The 18,510-nt window shown below is 40.2% G+C and overlaps 1 protein-coding gene across 2 annotated transcripts in view; it reads left to right on the forward strand.

Annotated features, from left to right (window-relative positions):
* Window positions 1-18,510, forward strand: part of SKA1 (spindle and kinetochore associated complex subunit 1) — a 39,203-nt gene that overhangs the window by 5,705 nt on the left and 14,988 nt on the right. Inside the window, exons 2-5 of one of the 2 annotated variants that reach the window (XM_026649317.1) lie at window positions 4,431-4,533; window positions 7,926-8,050; window positions 9,680-9,771; window positions 12,720-12,857. In XM_026649317.1, coding sequence (XP_026505102.1) covers window positions 4,446-4,533; window positions 7,926-8,050; window positions 9,680-9,771; window positions 12,720-12,857 — 443 coding nt within the window. In that variant the 5' untranslated portion in view covers window positions 4,431-4,445. The remainder of the gene's footprint in view (window positions 1-4,430; window positions 4,534-7,925; window positions 8,051-9,679; window positions 9,772-12,719; window positions 12,858-18,510) is intronic. The other variant, XM_026649318.1, reaches the window with a different exon arrangement.

Raw genomic sequence — 18,510 nt, forward strand, 5'->3', positions numbered from 1 at the left:
GTGCTTTGGATCAAGGGGAGATGTGAATTCCAAAGTTCAGGGCCCCTCATTGTAAATGCTCTGACAGCTGCTTCCTCCCTTTTAAATAGGGTGTTGTTGTGTCAGAATAGATCACTGTTTGAACAGACTGACCATAAGACTGTGAGTCAGTAAATCCAAAGGCCATGTCTACACTATAGATTTCCTGCCACTTTCACCAATTCCCTTTGTTTCTTTGGCTTAGTCATAACCAATCTACCTGTAATTTCACATTTGATGTTATGGCAGGATAGATTCCCCCCCCCCGCCTGGGAAAGTTTGATGTAAATTGGGCAATACGTTTGAGAGATGTGGGTTTAAAAACCTGAACATGTTTGGAGAAATTATTTTTTGACTTGTAATATACAAAATAGTTTAGCCTAGAAACTCCAAATTTGTGTATGTGTGTTAAGGAGTAGTTACTTTGGCTACTTGTAGGGTAAGTAGGAGAATTATGTAATTATTAAAGGTGGTTGATATGTACATTTTAAAAACTGCAGAGTTCCAACGTGTGCATACTATCCATTATGCTTTAGGAACCCACCTCACACAATTAATCCTGGCTCTCAAGCATTTGTGTTTCTTAAACCCCAAAGGATTTTATTAAAGTTTTTTTCCTTTATACATATTTACAAGTTTAACTCTGCTTCAAGTTTTTTGACTGGGAATCTAGGGTCTAAGATTTTCCCGTCTGAATTTTCCTAAATAAGCTGTCTCTTATACGAGTGTGACATTTTACCAATGGCAGTGTGTGAAAGACTTCTTAAATGTGTGGGCATAACATGAGTAGCTATACAGCTCTGCCAAGTATCATGCGTATTTGGCCAACCTATGCACTAGTGTGTGGGTTATAAAAACAACCACAACAAAACCCGTAGTTTTCAGTTCTAGTTAACCACCAGAGGGAGCCAATACAGTCCCATAAATCTAAGGACCAATACTAGTACTTTATCTGTAGAGTTCAAGCACATAGATTTCTCTAGTTTACCACCTACCTCAGTATGCTCCCTGCCCTGCTTTCAATTTGCTCAACTAAATAGCATTTACTATGTCTGCTGCTTCAGGAAAAGCTAGGTGAAATTCCCCTTCATTTTTGTCTAAGCAGTGTACATTTTAAATTCTATTTGCATAACTAGTACTTATGATGATGGAGTTCATGTTGATGTTAACATGAGGATTCAGCAAATGCCATTGGTGAACATGTATATGTGAGGTCAGACCAATGTGAGAACTGGAAACATGGTTATATGTGGGACAGACAAGACTGTCCATGACCGTTGCTGTCTGTAGCATACTTGTTTTGTGCTGTACACATTTTTTCACATAGTGTTAATGTGCCTTGCTTCAAAGCAATTAGTGGCAACATGACACATCTTCTGCCACCTTGCCCTGTCATGGGCTGTCGCTTCCCAGTTGCTGGGGTCAACCTGACATGCTTTCAAGTTTGACTTCAGTGTGTCTCTATATTGTTTGTACTGGCCACCATGAAAATGGGTGCCTTGCTTTAGCTGACCATAAATATGGCCTTGCATAGGCTCGAATTGACCATGTGAACAAGATGCCTGGACCAACACAGCTGAACTTTTATGAGCTTGCTTTGAATGCTAGATATCCAACAACAACTAAGGATTTTGGTATTGGAAATCTTGTCCCACCATTTGACCCTGCAAACAGACCAAAGGCAGCATATTTGAACCTGTGATATGTTGTCCACATCTCACAACCATATAGAAGTGTTGGAAGAATAATATAAATTTAGCTTCGTGCTTATTTTGATACCCCTATCATTCATTTGGTGGTGTTGCAGCATTCCGGATGTGGAGCTGGCCTTGGATATGTGTCTGATTGATTAAATATGACCATGTAGATCATTGTTGCTACCACTGTTATATAATTGCAACAAATCTTGTACAAATTATGTCAAGTAAGATGTCTATGGAAAGGTTATGATTTGCTGAATATGATTATGCTATTTGTATCATTTTTGTATTTGAAGTTATGAGCACTGGCTCTATCCCTGTATTTCAAAAATGTTTGCTCCTGGAGTAACACCCACAAGGTATTTAGCCTGCACATCTTGAAGGGACTATTCAAATTAAGTGGCTCATCAAGGAACACTTAACTCACAATGGACCATGGGAGACGCCTATCTACACTTAATGGACTTTCCTGCTGTGACTAAGCAAAATCAGGCATGGACATGTGACTTACCCATGTGACTCCAAACACCATCTTGCTACCTGTAATTTTCCACTAGCTGTGCTGAGGTCTTTGTTTGAAACAATGGATTTCCCTCCACATGGCAGAAGCTATAAAAGGCCCTGGAAACATCTCAATGTTTCCTCTTTCCTGCTCAAACCTATGGACTATGAACTTACCCTAATGGGAACATTCTAACCAAGGGACTGAGGACATTCCAATGATTTGGACGCAACCAGAGACTTGACTTAAGCTAGCTGTTTATTCCATCACTGCTACAAGCCCGAACCAAGAACTTTGTAATTATTGTATGTATTTGATTCCTTTAACCAATTTTAACTCACCTTTCTTTCTTTCTATAAGTAAACCTTTAGATTTTAGATACTAAAGGATTGGCAACAGCATGATTATTGAATAAGATCTCAGCTATATATTGACCTGGGTGTGTGGCTGGTCCTTTGGGATCAGAAGAACCTTTTATTTGATGAAATTGGTTTTAAAGAACCACTCATCTTTAAGTCTTGTGTTTTTGGTGGTGATACAAGGACTGGAATATCTAAGGAAACTGCTTTTCTGACTTCTTGTTAGTAAGTGTGGTGAAACAGAAGTTTACTTTGGTTGCTGGTTTGGCATACCTTATGGGAGAATAACCACCAGTTTTGGGGTGTATCTGCCCTATTTCTCAGCAGTTTGTCTGGAATTTGGTATTCTCCATTGTGACCCACAAAGGAACGGTTACAATGTGATAGGTAATCTCATAATCAGTTGTGACATTCTGTGACAGCGTATTCCCTTGGTAGCAAAACTTCTCCATGAACTTGAGAGGAGCTTTGTTGATCTTAATAATAAGGTAGGTATGAGCATCACCCTGGCACAGGTTGGTACAGTAATTCAGTTTTCTTTAGGCTGATTGTGAAACTAAAATGATTGATTGCACAAGCAAAGTGATCAGTTATAACTTGAATGTCATCAATCTAGTGAGCAACCAACGCACAGTCATCAGCAAATAAAAGCTTAATTAGTAAATATGCCATTGTCATGCGAGCACGGAAGCATTGCAGATTGAACAGCTTCCCATCAGTGTTGAACTGGATAAATACTCTGTCAATGTCATAAAATACATCCATAGGTATAATGGGAAAAAAAGGGCTGGAAAGGAGTGTGGAACCAGCATGCAACCTTGTTTGGTGTCATTAAGGAGTGAGAAGGGGTTTGATATCTCACCATTTGACAGAAATAAACTTTGCAAGATATCCAAAGATGAACAGAAGTTTTCAGAGTCTCTCAAAACTTGGAGTCAAAAGCTTTAGCTTAGTCAATGAACACCACATAAAGACCACAATTCTGCTCCCAGCATTTTTCCTGAAGCCGAGGGGCTGTGAAGATCATGTCTATAGTGCTCTTTCCAGACTGAAATCCATATTGAGACTCTGGGAGGATGGTTTCCACAAGATAGGTGTTAAGTCTATTCAAAATGACCTGTGCAAGAATTTTCCCAGCAACAGAGAGTTGGGAAATGTTGCGGTGATTATCACAGGTTGTCTTAGCATCTTATCTTTATAGAGCAGTGGTTCTCAGCCCACGGGCCACTTGTGGCCCAATCAGCGCATAGCTGTGGCCCATGTGACATCCTCAGGGCCATACAGGTAGTATATATATTGTGTGGATGAGGTCCACACAACACAGAGAGAGCTGCATATGCGGCCTACAATGGTAAATAGGTTGAGAACTACTGCTATAGAGGTAGACAATGCTGGCTTCTTTGATATCCTCTGGTACTGACTTTTTTGCTCCCAGATAATGCAGAAGAGCAATGTGAGGTGCCTTGTAGTATGGTAGCTACCCTGCTTATAGATCTCTGCTGGAATGCCATCCATTCCAGGTGTTTTTCCTTGTGACATCTGCTTGATTGCTGTTATGGTCTCATATAAGGTAGGGGCTAGTGCAAGTTCTTTTAGTCGATGTTCTGGAAGAGCATTAATTGCTTCCTCAGAAATATTGGAAGGGTGATTAGGAAGCAAACTGAAATGTTCCGTCCACTGGTCAAATATATCCTTTTTGTCATTTGAGAGTTGATTGCTGTGCATTGTCATTATGCATACAGGGGTTATCCGGTTGCACTTGGGGCCATACACAGCACAAAGTCCAGCAAAAAAGCTTGTACTTGTAATGTGGATATCTTAAATGTACCAATGTTTATTTTCTGTTTGTAGAGCAGTAGTGGGAATATGGCCTCTTCAGATTTGGAAGATTTATGCTCTCACATCAACACAAAGATTTCAACTATCAAAAAGACTCTTCAGTTAAGAAACATGGGTAAGAGAGCTCAGTAGGTGTTTTTATTTTCAGGGGAGTGTATCTGGGTATGTGGATTATATTTAGTAAAGGATTTTCCATCAAGTATTAAAGATCTAAATGCTCATCTCAAGATGCTATTTTACTATTACTTATAGACTCATAGACTCATAGACTTTAAGGTCAGAAGGGACCATTATGATCATCTAGTCTGACCTCCCGCATGATGCAGGCCACAAAAGCTGACCCACCCACTCCTGGAATAATTCTTTCCCTTGACTCAGCTGTTGAAGTCCCCAGATCGTGATTTAAAGACTTCAAGTCGCAGAGAATCCTCCAGCAAGCGACCCCTGCCCCATGCTGCGGAGGAAGGCGAAAAACCTCCAGGGCCTCTGCCAATCTACCCTGGAGGAAAATTCCTTCCCGACCCCAAATATGGCGATCAGCAGAACCCCAAGCATGCGGGCAAGATTCTCCAGCCAGACCCACATTGACCATTGATACTAATTACCAGCGATGGCACGTTATTGGCCTATTGACTAAAATCACGTTATCCCATCAAACCATCCCCTCCATAAACTTATCAAGCTTAATCTTAAAGCCAGAGAGGTCATTCACCCCCACTGTTTCCCTCGGAAGGCTGTTCCAGAACTTCACCCCTCTGACGGTTAGAAACCGTCGGCTAATTTCAAGCCTAAACTTCCCGACGGCCAGTTTATATCCATTTGTTCTCGTGTCCACATTAGTACTGAGCTGAAATAATTCCTCTCCCTCCGTGGTATTTATCCCTCTGATATATTTAAAGAGAGCAATCATATCCCCCCTCAGCCTTCTTTTGGTTAGGGTAAACAAACCGAGCTCCTCGAGTCTCCTTTCATACGACAGGTTTTCCATTCCTCGGATCATCCTAGTGGCCCTTCTCTGTACCCGTTCCAGTTTGAGTTCATCCTTTTTAAACATGGGAGACCAGAACTGCACACAGTACTCCAAATGAGGTCTCACCAGTGCCTTGTATAACGGAAGCAGCACCTCCTTATCCCTACTAGATATACCTCGCCTAATGCATCCCAAGACCGCATTAGCTTTTTTCACGGCCACGTCACATTGCCGACTCAGTCATCCTGCGATCAACCAGGACTCCGAGGTCCTTCTCCTCCTCCGTTACTTCCAACCGATGCGTCCCCAGCTTATAACTAAAATTCTTGTTAGTCATCCCTAAATGCATCACCTTACACTTCTCACTATTATGTACAACTGTGACATAATTTTTGTTGATGCTGATCTTCTTGCTATAGCTGTGTCCTCTTTTGGAAATGTACTGTATAAATCTGAGGAAACCAACCAAGAATTCAGTGTTTGTGTAACATGCCAGTCTACTTTACCTACTTGAAGGAGCTGGGGCTCTCTGAGGAGAGGAGCTTAATAGACATGGAGGACAACCAGAAAAAGGCAGGGACAAAAGTGTGGGATCAAAGGAACAATAACAGGGAACTAGAGGGGATACCAAACAGAACCTGGGGAAGTGAATGGTTCTAGTCTGACAGCCTTTTCGACTGATGATTTATCCACAGAACAGATACAGCATGGCCAGTGGCACAGTAAGCTTTCCCATACAACCCCACCTAAAATGGATCTACCCTAACCCCCAGGAGATCACCTGCAGACATAAAAGAGTAGGTTATTGTCTGTGCATGTTAAGTCCTTGGCTTCTCTGTCAAACAAAAGGGGCAGTTCTAGTGCTGTGGCGTTTTTTAAAATTTAAAATTTTAATACTGCATATGGTTACAGAAAGCAAAAAAACCCCAGCATCCTTAAACAGTACAGATATCTGGATAGAAATCTGACATCTCTCTGTCAAACTAGTTTTTCCACCATCCTAGATGTTAGAGATGAGGTGAAATGTGGCCATGAAGTGATCATTAGAAACTGTAGTGAAAGCAGTTTCAGTGGAGTGGAGACATCAGAAGCCAGAGGCAAGAGGGTCGTGCATGGAGTTGGAGGAGAGGAATTCAAGGCAGTGGTTGTAGACAGTGCATTCACTGAGTTCAGAGATGAAGAGTAGAAGATAGGGGTGGGGAACTGGGAGCCAGCTGGCTGGGGGAGAAACACACTGATGGTATGAAGAGCTGCGGGAGACTGGGACTGGATGGACAAGGAGACTGGGACTAAGAAGCAGTATTGGAGTGGATGGGAGATAGATCTGTCAAGGAGCTGAGATGTGGCAGGAGAACTGCAACTGTCTGGGCAAAGAGATTGGATCAATGAGCCATGGAGGAAGGAGACTGGGGGATAAAGAGCTAGGGAGAGGGTGTGGAAAAGAGACTGAGAATGGATGAGGATCTTGATTAGGGAGACTTGGACTTGGAGTCAGTAGTGGAAAGCGGAGAGGCAGATTGGATGGGGAGTCAGGAGAACTGACTGGGCAAGGAGACTGGGGACAAGATTCTTGTACTGCACAATCTGGATTGGTCCCCAGAGTGGGTTCTTCCTGTGTGCTGAATGAGGCAAGGGTCCTGTGGAAAAAATAGTACTGTAGAACCTCAGAGTTATGAACACCAGAATTACGAATGGACACAAACCTCATTTGGAACCGGAAGTACACAATCAGGCAGCAGTAGGGACAAAAACAAATACAGTATTGTACTGTGTTAAATGTAAACTACTAAAAAACTAATAAAAAAAAGATTTGACAAGGTAAGGAAACTGTTTCTGTGCTTGTTTCATTTAAATTAAGATGGTTAAAAGCAGCATTTTTTTTTCTGCGTAGTAAAGTTTCAAAGTTGTATTAAGTCAATGTTCAGTTGTAAACTTTTGAAAGAACAACTATAATGTTTTGGATTTTTTTAGATTTACGAACATTTCAGAATTACAAACAACCTCCATTCACAAGGTGTTTGTAACTCTGAGATTCCACTGCATGTGATCATCTGATTATATACTGCACCATAATGGATATGCACAACGGGGGGCCAAATTCAGGTTGCTCAGGCAACCTTAATTCTGGCATTTCATAACTTTTGAGTGCTTGACTTTGCAACTTTAGTAGTGTTCTTTTAACACAGGGGTTTATGTATGTGTGTGTGTGTGTGTGTGTGATATAGACTGTGGTTGATTTGCAGTGCTTTTTACTGTTTTGCTGAGATCTAACTCATTCTATTTCCAGCTCTCATCCCCCTTGCTGGGATGGCACTGAGCACTTTAGGCCACAGAATAATAACCCCTGTTCAAAGAGAACAGTGCCATTCTTTGCCAGAAGGTTGGGAACTATGATGTGGAGTTTCAGGGAGTAGGGAAGGAATTTAGAAAAATTTTGGAAGAGACGGGAAATGTATGAACCAGGCACTTGAGGGTTGTTGTTTTTTTAATTTTGCGCTCGTGCGCGCTCTCTCTCTCTCTCTCTCTCTCTCTGACAGGTCAGGAGCCATCCTTGAAATCTGTGCTCTGTAAAATAGGGCATGAGATGTTTCTCCTCAATGGTCTCCTGAATAAAATGGAAATAGAAGTTGAGCATCAAGAAAAACTAAAGAATTCGCTCAAGGTAATCTTATTTTGTTCTGCTTGTAGCATCCTAATATAAAAATGGGACGCTTTAAAGGAATCTCTTAGACCTGTCCGGAATGGTTCCTTTCTAGGTCGTTAGGTGGTATGTCTTTGAGTTATGAGAATGTTATAGTAAGTGAGAAGTATAATGTATTCATTGGAACAACAAAATATTGATCATTGTTGTTTTTGCATTTTGGGACTGAGCCAATGGGCTTTGGATCAGGCCTTTTTCCCCTCATCAGATTGGAAATATTGCCTATGAAATGGACTCTTCTTTCTTCCTGGCACAGCTAGTCCCATGTAGTCTTATTCTCCTGCAGAAGAAATCTGCACCTGAGCTGAAATGTCTCCATAATTGTCCATCTTATCTGCTCAAACTGTTTCTGAAGCCAGGATTTCTGAAGCCAACGGGGCAAGTTGTGTGCTCATTTGTATGTCATTGCCCAGAATATTCTTTCATTTTACAACTATTTTCTAGCACTGTTATCTGGGCTCTGACAATGAAATGATTTGTATATACTTTGTGTCCTACAATTCATACATATGAGTATTCACTTGTATGTGGTTACTCCTGTGACCTTTTTAATGTATTGCTCTTATTACATATCTCCTCTAATGAGTATAGTTCTATTATGAAAATACTGTCACATTCTGTTTTTCTTAAATTTCGGTGACAGTCAAACTTAATTACAGGAGAATTACAAGGAAATGGTGAAATCATGTAAGGAAAAAAACTTTAGGATGTGAAGAGACAATGGCAACCTGACACCAAATCAGTGCCAGATAGTAATGTAAAATAGATCCATTGTGTAAAACTTCTGTACCTTCCTATCATTCTTCCCTATGCCTCGAGATTGGTTTAGTAAGTCTGGCAACCCTTGGGTATCCTGTCATGTCAATCAAGTTATTTAAACTGAAATCTTATTTACAAGAGAGTTGCTGGCAGTGTTGGTAGGAATATGATTCTCTAAAAGCAATTAGTTGCTGTGGAAATAATCATGTCACACAAAATTATAACTTCAGGTTGAGGGATAAAAAGCAGGAAGAGACAAAGCTTCAGAGACAAAGCTCCTGTTCGCATAAAACTGTCCTTAGTAATAAAAAGTCAGGAACAACAATGAAATTATGACAAACAAGCAGAATTGATTCTAAATGTTCAGAGCTGTCAGTCTTGGGGTGTGACCTCATTGGTGCCCTCACCTCAGAAGTTTGGCTTCCTTTGCATGCTAATGAGAAGTCCTTGGAGCTCCTTCCTTGACTCTTAATTGCAGCCAGCTTTATTCTTCCTGTCTTCTCCCTCTTGCTAGTGGCAAGCAGAGTTTTATTCACTACAGTGGCCACCTTCTTTTTAGGTTTTTTCCCCTCTGTATCTGGATCACTCTTAGCTTCTCTGGCTCAAGTTATTTAGAATGAAAAGCAGTTGAATTTTTAGGCTTCACTGATTGCTTCTGGGGAGTTAGGAGTGAGGGTCTATAGTGGAGAAATAGCAAAGTTCATTAATCACATTAAGACATATTCATTAAGGGTCATTCTCGCATCATCTAGGTAGTAAATGGAAACATTTCCATTGCACCATTTTTGGTAACTTCAAACTACTGAAAGAGTCCAATATTCTTAATTTCAGGAGATGCAGGAGTCTATTAAGAGGGACTATAATGAAGCACAGCACCTCCGTGAAAATATTCCTCCCCATCTGCCCAAAGCAATCCCAAAGTGGTACGTATTACTCGCATAGGCAGATTTCCTGGTGACACTGGCAGTGTAAAAATCTATATCTCTGCTCCTAGTACTAGATATTAACTGCAAATCTTTGGGACTCAGTCAAGTTCTATATATTAGTAGCATTCCTGTTAGATCTAGAGTGCTAATGCTTCTTACCACATACTGTATTTGTGCAGTGCTCAGAGCAGCAGAGTTGTGGGGGTGATCAAAGCAAAGGGCATGATGGAGGGAATGTTGCAAGAGATGGAACAGTGTCCAAACAGTGGTGGGGAAGTCTGAGCAGTTGGGAGTGGGGAATGTAGGGGATTGTTGTCGCAGTGCAAGGAAAAGTGGAGCTGTAAGGAAGGGGTCAGAAGACCCTCCCTTCTAAAAATGTCTGCACTGACTTGATTTAGGTTTTATCACTGTTCCTGCATCCTCTCTCCAATTCCTCAGCCTGTGGGTCCTATGCTGACATCTGTCTCTCCATGGAGAGGAAGTCTGAAAAGGGAGAACAGGGCTGTGAGGTGCAGTCATAGACACGGGAGACAGGATGATACAGGAACAATGGAGGTGTTCACATTCTGTTGCAAGATTAATCATTACTAAAGAGACAAAGGCAGTGGTGGGGAAGAGCTGGGCTGTGGTACATGGGGATGCTGATGATAAATTTTTTTTAAACAAGGAAATAAAATACCTAAAAACTTTGTTACCGCAGAGTTAAGGTTGCCCAGTTACTGCCTCATGCCCTTCAGAACATGGAAAGTGGCTAAATTTAAACCTCTGAAAACCAGGAAAAGAAGACTTTAAGGTGCACATCACCCCCGCATTGCAACCTTAACTCTGTCCTTTTTAAGAGATGCCCCAACACACCAGTAGCACAAATACTAGCACTCTACCCTAACAGATGCTACAGAACATTTTGAGGACAGAGCATATGAGTAGCGCCCTGCAAATCTGCGGATATCCACGGACCATGTTTGCGGATAGCGGATCGGATGCGGATACAAATTTTGTATCCGCGCAGGGCTCTACATATGAGCACTGTAGGGCAAAGTCTAACATCTTCTCTTTGCGCAGGCAAAACTCAGGTTTAGGTCAGATGTAGTAAACAGGAGCTACCTACATACAACCCCTGAACCTGCTCCACACAAACTACCCCAGACTTGTTAAATGTTTCTACCCTTTCAGCCTTGCCCAGTGGATTCCATCTGAGACATTGCCTTCACTTACATCTCACTAAGCTTCAAAGACCACTATCATGTATGCCACCATACTGCTGACAATCCCCATGACAAGAACATATTCTTGTGCACTTCTACTGACACAACCTACAAAATCCAGCACTGAAATGGGGCATACTTGATTCCACAAGTTGCACATGCATATCTCATCATATCATGGTCACAGCTCTGCAAAGCTGCTCCAGCCAATCATTACACCACTCAATAAAGTTACACCCAATGAAGCTGGAGTCCATGCAGACAAATGTTGCAGTTCAAATCTGATGAACACAGTGCAAACAATGGCATATTCTTTTAGTCCATCATGTCTACTTATTAAGTTGTTATAGATTTTAAGGCCAGAAGGCACCATTAGATCATCTGTCTGACCTTTGGTATAACATGGTCCATAGAATTTCATCCAATTACTCCTGTATTGAGCCTGTGTTTGATTAAAGCGTATCGTCCAGAAAAGCATCCAGTCTTGATTTGAAGACCTCAAGAGGTGGCGAATCCATCAGTTCACTTGGTAATCTAACCTTTGAAGCATCCTTATTGAACCATTCCCAGTGGCTATTGCCAGCTCCATGAGGCAGAATTAAGATTGTGTTGCCTTAACTTTGTGTTTCCTGGTTTCCAGAGGTTTAAGTTTAGCCCTTGTCTACATTCTGGAAGGGCAAAAGGCAGAACTAGGCAAACTTAACTCTGTCTAAACAAAGTTTTTGAGCATTTAATTGCTAATTCAGCAGGTGACACTAATCCTCCTCAGTCAATCGGAACTAATACTCCAGCAGGTTATCTTCGTGGTGGGGCACTGTACTGGTGGAGATGCCTTCTTTTAAATGAGACATCAAACCCAGATCATCAGCTGCACTGATATTACACTCCTATGCTACCGTCAGGACATAATTATAGAGTGCTGTGGCTTGCCCACTGTCTCATACTGTTAGCCCCGGGACCAAAATTGCAAGTCAATCTTTCATTATGTAACACTTCAACTTTATTTTAATGATTTTTTTTTTACATTTACATGGCAACTTTCATCCCACAGAATACCATAGCACTTAGCAAACAATACATAAATCAGTGAAATACATCTTTCTCTTCATATTGCTGCCCAGAATGTGTAGAACAGAGGCATCCAAGTGACTGGCATACAGTACAACACTGGGGAGAAGGGAAACAGATTTTACCTAAGGATATTGATCTGAGGAGCTTGGTGGGGCAGATTTTTAAAAAAGTACCATGGGTTTGGTAAAGTTCCCTCAGAGTAGAAAAGACTGTGGCTTTTCCGATCCCATCTAGGAGAACTACGCAGCAGGCTGCATGAGGTTCAGTTTATTTGCATCACAGGATAAACGGGTGAGTCAGTCTTACCAAGTTTTGAACCTGTGTTTCATAGGGGTCTGATGACGAGACCAATAAGTGCATAACCTGGCTCATGTTTTTGAGCCACAAGCAAATGATGAAAAATAAAGCCTCTCACGTTCTGTGGAATACAGTGGTATGTTGAACTTGTAACTGAGCCTGGTAACAGCCTCTCTCTAACTGAAAAATGAAGAGGTATAATGAACAGTCAATTAAAGTACATATTATTGCAAACGCGGTAGTTTTGTCCTGTCAATCAGTGGGAGAAAAGGAATTGTAGATTTGTGTGAGTAGAGATCTTGTAACTTGTTGGTATGTTCATAACTACTGATTATCAGCTATTTTTATACTCAATTTTCATTCATTTTACAGCACTGTGGGACTAATTGTGAAGTCTGAAGAACAAAGTAAAGTTGCAGAACCTGAATGTGTAAAGAAACCCGCAAAAGAGCCAAAATTTATTAAAGAAGCCCCTTTAATAACGGCACAGGAATTTGAAGGTGTTCCTGCGTAAGTAAGCAAGAGTTTTCCTAGATGATGTCAGGTACAAATGGGAGCCAAATTTAGGTTTTGGAAAAATTAGCTTTTACAAAACCAATGGCAGACAGGAATGTTTTATGAAATGTTTAAGATTTCAGCGGAAATGGTGTTTACCCCAATCAGCACAATGCTGCAGTATTTGAGAATCATAAATATATTGATTAGTAAGTAGAATTGGTCAAAACTTTTCACATAGGTGTTTTTTTTTTTTTTTTGCTTAAAAAAGGCTTTTTCCCAAAAATTAGACTTACAGTAATGTCAACACTATTTCATAAAAAATTCTGTTATTGTGAAATATTCCATCACACTTTTAATCTAAAATTGTGTCAAAATTGTGTTTAAATTCATTATAGAAACTCTTTGGGCTTGTTTAGTCAAGCAGTTAGTGCACTGCAAGCTGGGATGTAAATCTACAGTGTATTAACATGCTATGTATTAGCTGTCCATGTGAACCCGCTACCGTGCACTAAAAGTTTCTTAGTGTGCTTTGATCCGCTCTGCTTTGAAACAGGAGTAGGTCACTGAGCACTAGGGAACTGTTAGTGCACAGTAGCAGGGTCCACTTGGACAGCAAGTATGTGGCATGATAATGCACTGTAGATTTACAACCCAGCTTGCTGTACACTAATTGTTTGACTAGACAAGCCCTTTGTTTCTTAAAAACCACGGTTTCAGTAAGAAAACTCAGTTCACATTTGAGTGTCTTCTGCATACTCCTACTTGTGCTTTCAAGGAGCTTGCACTATGAGCTTTCAAAATCTTCTGGTGAGCTGCATCAATTGGGGCCACTCACTCCTCCTTATTCATTCTTTACAGATCGTTCCAAAGGTATAAAATGGGGAGTAGCCCCAAATGCCTTTCAGTTCCTTCTAGGCATCAATGGTGCAGTGAGTGTAGATCACACTAGATATCCTCAACTCTTACATGGTCATTTTTCCTTCAGTCCATTGGAGGCTATTTTTGTTTTATCGTTAGATTGTCTTCAGAGAAGCTGATTGACAGAGACAAGAGAGATGCCCATACAGCATGGGAATAATTTGATGCTGTGAAAGCAGAAAGGTCATTTCACACCCCTGCTCTCCAGGGAAGCTCTTTAGACTTGGTCAAGTGAGTCTAGCACTGTAAATTCAGATTCTGCTTGGCATAGGTGGCAATGAAGTCCCTGCATCTGTCCTGGTTGAGTAAGTTTGTGCCAGAAAGGCACTTCTTGACTCCAGAGAACCACTGGCCAAAGTGGTCCTAGCGACCAGATCCATTTGGGTTAATGGGAGTCCAATATTGAGGCCCTAGCACCAAGGACTCTGGAGAACCGCTTGCCCAAAGTGATTCTGTGTCCACCTTGTGCTGTACAGAGGTCCCTGGATCCATCTGAATTTGGTAGCAAGGATCCAGCACTGTCATCTCTGGAGAACCAACTTGGTTTTGTGAGCAACATGAGCAGATGAAAGTTCCTGGATCTGCCAATTCAACCAAGACAAGTGCTGAGGGTCAGATCAGTCAAAGTGGCATTGAGGTCTCCAGATCCGTCTGAGCTGACCAAGTTCAATGCTGAGGACTTGGCACCATTGATTGTGCTTAATATAAGCATCACTGCAGTTCCTGGATTCCCCTGTGTCAGGTAGGGTTCTGTACAGTTACTTTTTAAGAACCGTCTGCTAAAATGGTTCTATGGCGCTGATATAAGTAGCACCAAATGTTTTTGGTAAATAATTTTTAAATAATGATTAAGAAAATGAAAAATTTCAATTTAAAAGCTCCATGACAGTTTGGCAGAAAAGGGTCCATTTCAAACCACGGAAAATAGAAACAACTCTGAAATTTTTTGTGAAACAGTTTTTCTGATTTTCCACCCTTTTTCTAATGGTAATTTATTATAAAATAAAAGGGAAACTGACTATTTGGGTTTTGTTGTCCCAGAGGAAAGAAATAAAAAAACCCTCCAGATAGAGAAATTAATTTGATGAAAATTCAGTTATGAGAACGTGTTTTAATACGCATATAGAAGCTTTTCTGTAGTAGTACGATTTTTTTTTTTACCTGACTGTCACTATTAATCCTTTCTTTGGCAAATTAAAATTGGTTTTGGTCATGAGGCTTGGTTCCAGTGACTGCAAAGCTTCCCTGAAGCCACATGATTTTGCTAAAGCATTTTTCAAAATAACACAACTATGCATGGTGCTTTACTGTCATGGAGGGATACTGCTGGGGAGCTGCAGGGTTATTTTCACATCTGAACTCTGGAATGTAGCCCATCCACATACTGAACAGTCTGTGGAAGGCTTTTTCCACTCATCTGCATCCAAAAGACCTAGTGTCCTGAACTTGGAACCATTGTTCTTCTGTTAAGTGCAAGAAAGGCTATTCATGCAGTGTTATTGCTGAGATTTCCCCCCATTAACTGTCTGTGCAATAGCACCCTCTGGTGTTCTGAGAACTGGCTGCTGTTTTTCTTAATCTTCAAATATTACTCTTGATTACCCATGTAGCTTCTGCTTAAGATGCATTGTTCTCTTGTTTCTGGTTTTTTGTCTTGGTAATGAAATACCTGGTTACTAGACATGTGGGCTGAGCATAGGACTGGGAATCAGAACCTCCTAAATTACAAGCCCATCTCTCTCACACACACACTTTTGGTGGCCTAGGGCAAAAGATCTAAAGGTAATGAGTCTGCAGAGAGGGAAAATACTATGTTTGTGCCTTTTTCCCTCCCACTACACTGATGCATAAAGAAAGCCAGAAAGTTTATTCATTTGTTCTTATGTTTAAATTTCGGGTATGTTAAGTCTGGTGTTCCTGTCCTTTGCTGCAAGATTTTTGGGGAGCCTCAGATTTATGGGTTGTGAGTTGTTTCAACCCTAAATTGAAGAAGTGGGGGTGCTACATTATTAAGAAAGGTCTTTTTCTATACCTTATTTAAAAAAAAAAAAAAGGCACAGAGCCAATAATTTTCCTTGGCAGCTCACCACTAACCTTTGAGGTTATAAAATGGGGTTAATAAATCTGCACCTAATTGGGGCAGGGTGAAGATTAATTAGGTGAAGATGATTATAAAGTGTTTTGAAGATGGAGCTGAATAAATGCAGTTCTGTTCACCATTGGTCAGGGCAGAGAGTGTTTATGTATGTTTCTAAAATACTGTATGCATTTATAGTCCAATACAAATGTTTGATAATATTAATAGAAATATTTTATTGATAGGCTTGGTAGAATTCAATTTTTATCATCAGTTTGATGGAAAATATCAATGTTGTTTTTAAACTTTTTTTCTATTTTTATCAATTAAAATTTTCACTTGTGCAAAATTATGGGTTTTAAGAATTTTTAAATTTTTGTGTGTGTTGATTTCAATTTTCAAAGTTGTGAGAAATTATGGAGGGGGCAGATAATTATTTAATGACTAGACACAGATTCAAAAACTTAAAGCTTATAACAATTAAAACAGATTTTCCACATCATGTCAAAATATATAAAGTAAATATCTTTAAATCAAACTGTAGTAAGTTCTGAAGCAGCATTTTTCTTTCTTTGGAAATATTTTTAGGTCAGTTTGTGTGTGTATGGTGAAATCGATGTTTACTGACATTTACCAATACAAATCTAAACCTTTCTAGCCTATTTATATAGCACAACGGATGTATGACAGTTCATGAGGAGGTGATTTGGGTCACTGTGAACAGTTCCTATTAATACAAAAACATTGTTCTCTGTTTGATGGTTTTGTAATGTGAAGCTGGGGAAACCATCAAACTCACTATTTTACTTGGTACCTAATGATTTGGACTGAAATCTCAGATGAGACCTATATACAATGAGCACTCCACTTCCCATGTGACTTTAAAAACACATCGTCACCTTTGAATTGGAGGTTCCTAGTTTGTCTTAACACTTTGCAATATCAACGTGCATATCAGGCTTTCCTGTGTCCAGCCCTATTGCGCTCAAATGGTACTTCAAAGGGTAATAGACCAAATTAAATGTCTCAGATGAATTTAAGCAGATAAGTCTGCCCATGTGGTGGTGGTAAGAAATTTATAGAAGCTAATCTGATACTGCAGCTTTATGGAATTTTAATGAATAACTTCTCTGTTAAATAGTAGTAGATATCAAAGTGATTCAGGGTTCAAAGTCCTACCATATCTTTCACTTGGGATAAAGATTCCATCATCTCTATAGAAAATTAGTGATCTGGAAAGAATACGATGGTGTTATGGTAATGATGCAGTAGTTACAGCTGAGATAGTATTTTCATTTCAAATGTGTATTTGATCATTGTAACTTTCTCAGACTATTAAGCTCTTGGTCTGAAATATATTATGCTTGGCCTCAGCTCAGAGGGGTGCATATGTGGATATGTGTTTATTGGTGGCAGATGTGTTAGGATGAGACACTTAAATGTAGGTATGTGTTCATTTCCAGATAAAAATACACAGTGACCTCTCTATAAAGAATACTTTCGGGGCAGGGACTGGACAGAGAAGAGGCATGACTTTAATGCAGTATAACCCATTGTCAATATCTATTATAGCTAAACCAGACCATTCATTTATCAGTGAGAGGACATGTTTCTGACTGTTGTGTAGTGGCCAGGAATGACCACATGACATATATAAAACACCAACCCCCTGAATAAGGAATCTTTAACTGTGCCAGAGGTTTACGAGCACCAGAACTCCCAAGAGGCCAGCTCTGTAGAGTTGTCCAGCTGTCATGGACTTTAGTATGATTGCTACCATACTTATAAAATACATTTTGTGGGAAAACAAAATATTTATTGAATCTTGCTGACATCAACATACTTGCTATCACTCTACACTGCCCTGAAGCCCTATAGTCTTCTCTTTGTCTTAGAGGAACGTAGGATGTTTCAAGGGTTACATGCTGAGGTCGGGGCACTGTGAGTGCTCAGTACATTTGAAATTAGGCCACTTATTCGGGTGCTCAATGTGGATGTAGGCTCAGCACTTAGCATACAACATTTTTGTCAATTTACTTTAAGTATGTATATGTATGTATACACACCCACATGATTCAGGATATTCAAATATAAGGGAGGCTTAACCAGCCTTTGCTCTTCTTCTCTGTGTGCGCATTACAGCATGCATTCATTACAAGATCACACAACATGGGAAATAAATAATAAAATACTGTGAAACCTGTTTGAAGCAACCACTCGGAGGATTGCCTGTTGTAGACGGGCCTTGGTACAAGTTTCACTGTAATGGAAAGAAGCTGACTTTTTACTGTACCACTTCTCCAGCAAGACAACATAACTAAATAGAATGTTTGTACTGTGGTGTTGAAATTGCACATTTCCTGTACAGCCTTAAATAAACCTGCAAAATTCTGCATGTTGTGGGATCATGGAATGAAAGATCCAGTTGTACATACAGGGGGCAGACTTCAGGTTTATGATTCCTCTGCAGTTAAAATTTCAACCTTTATATTGCAGTTAATGTAAAACGAATATATGTCTGTATATTGCTTTCCTCTAAAGCTGTTTGACTGTTTTTAATTTAGGCCTCTCAGAAGAAAACCATCATTATTAAAAAAACATGTGACAGACACCTTAGCCAGAATGCCATTTAAACTGAACTCTCAAATTGTTACAGTGAAATTCTGTGAA

Source organism: Terrapene carolina, unplaced genomic scaffold (genome assembly GCF_002925995.2).
Source record: "Terrapene carolina triunguis isolate 2854851 unplaced genomic scaffold, T_m_triunguis-2.0 Scaffold69, whole genome shotgun sequence".
NCBI classification, from domain to species: Eukaryota; Metazoa; Chordata; order Testudines; family Emydidae; genus Terrapene; species Terrapene triunguis.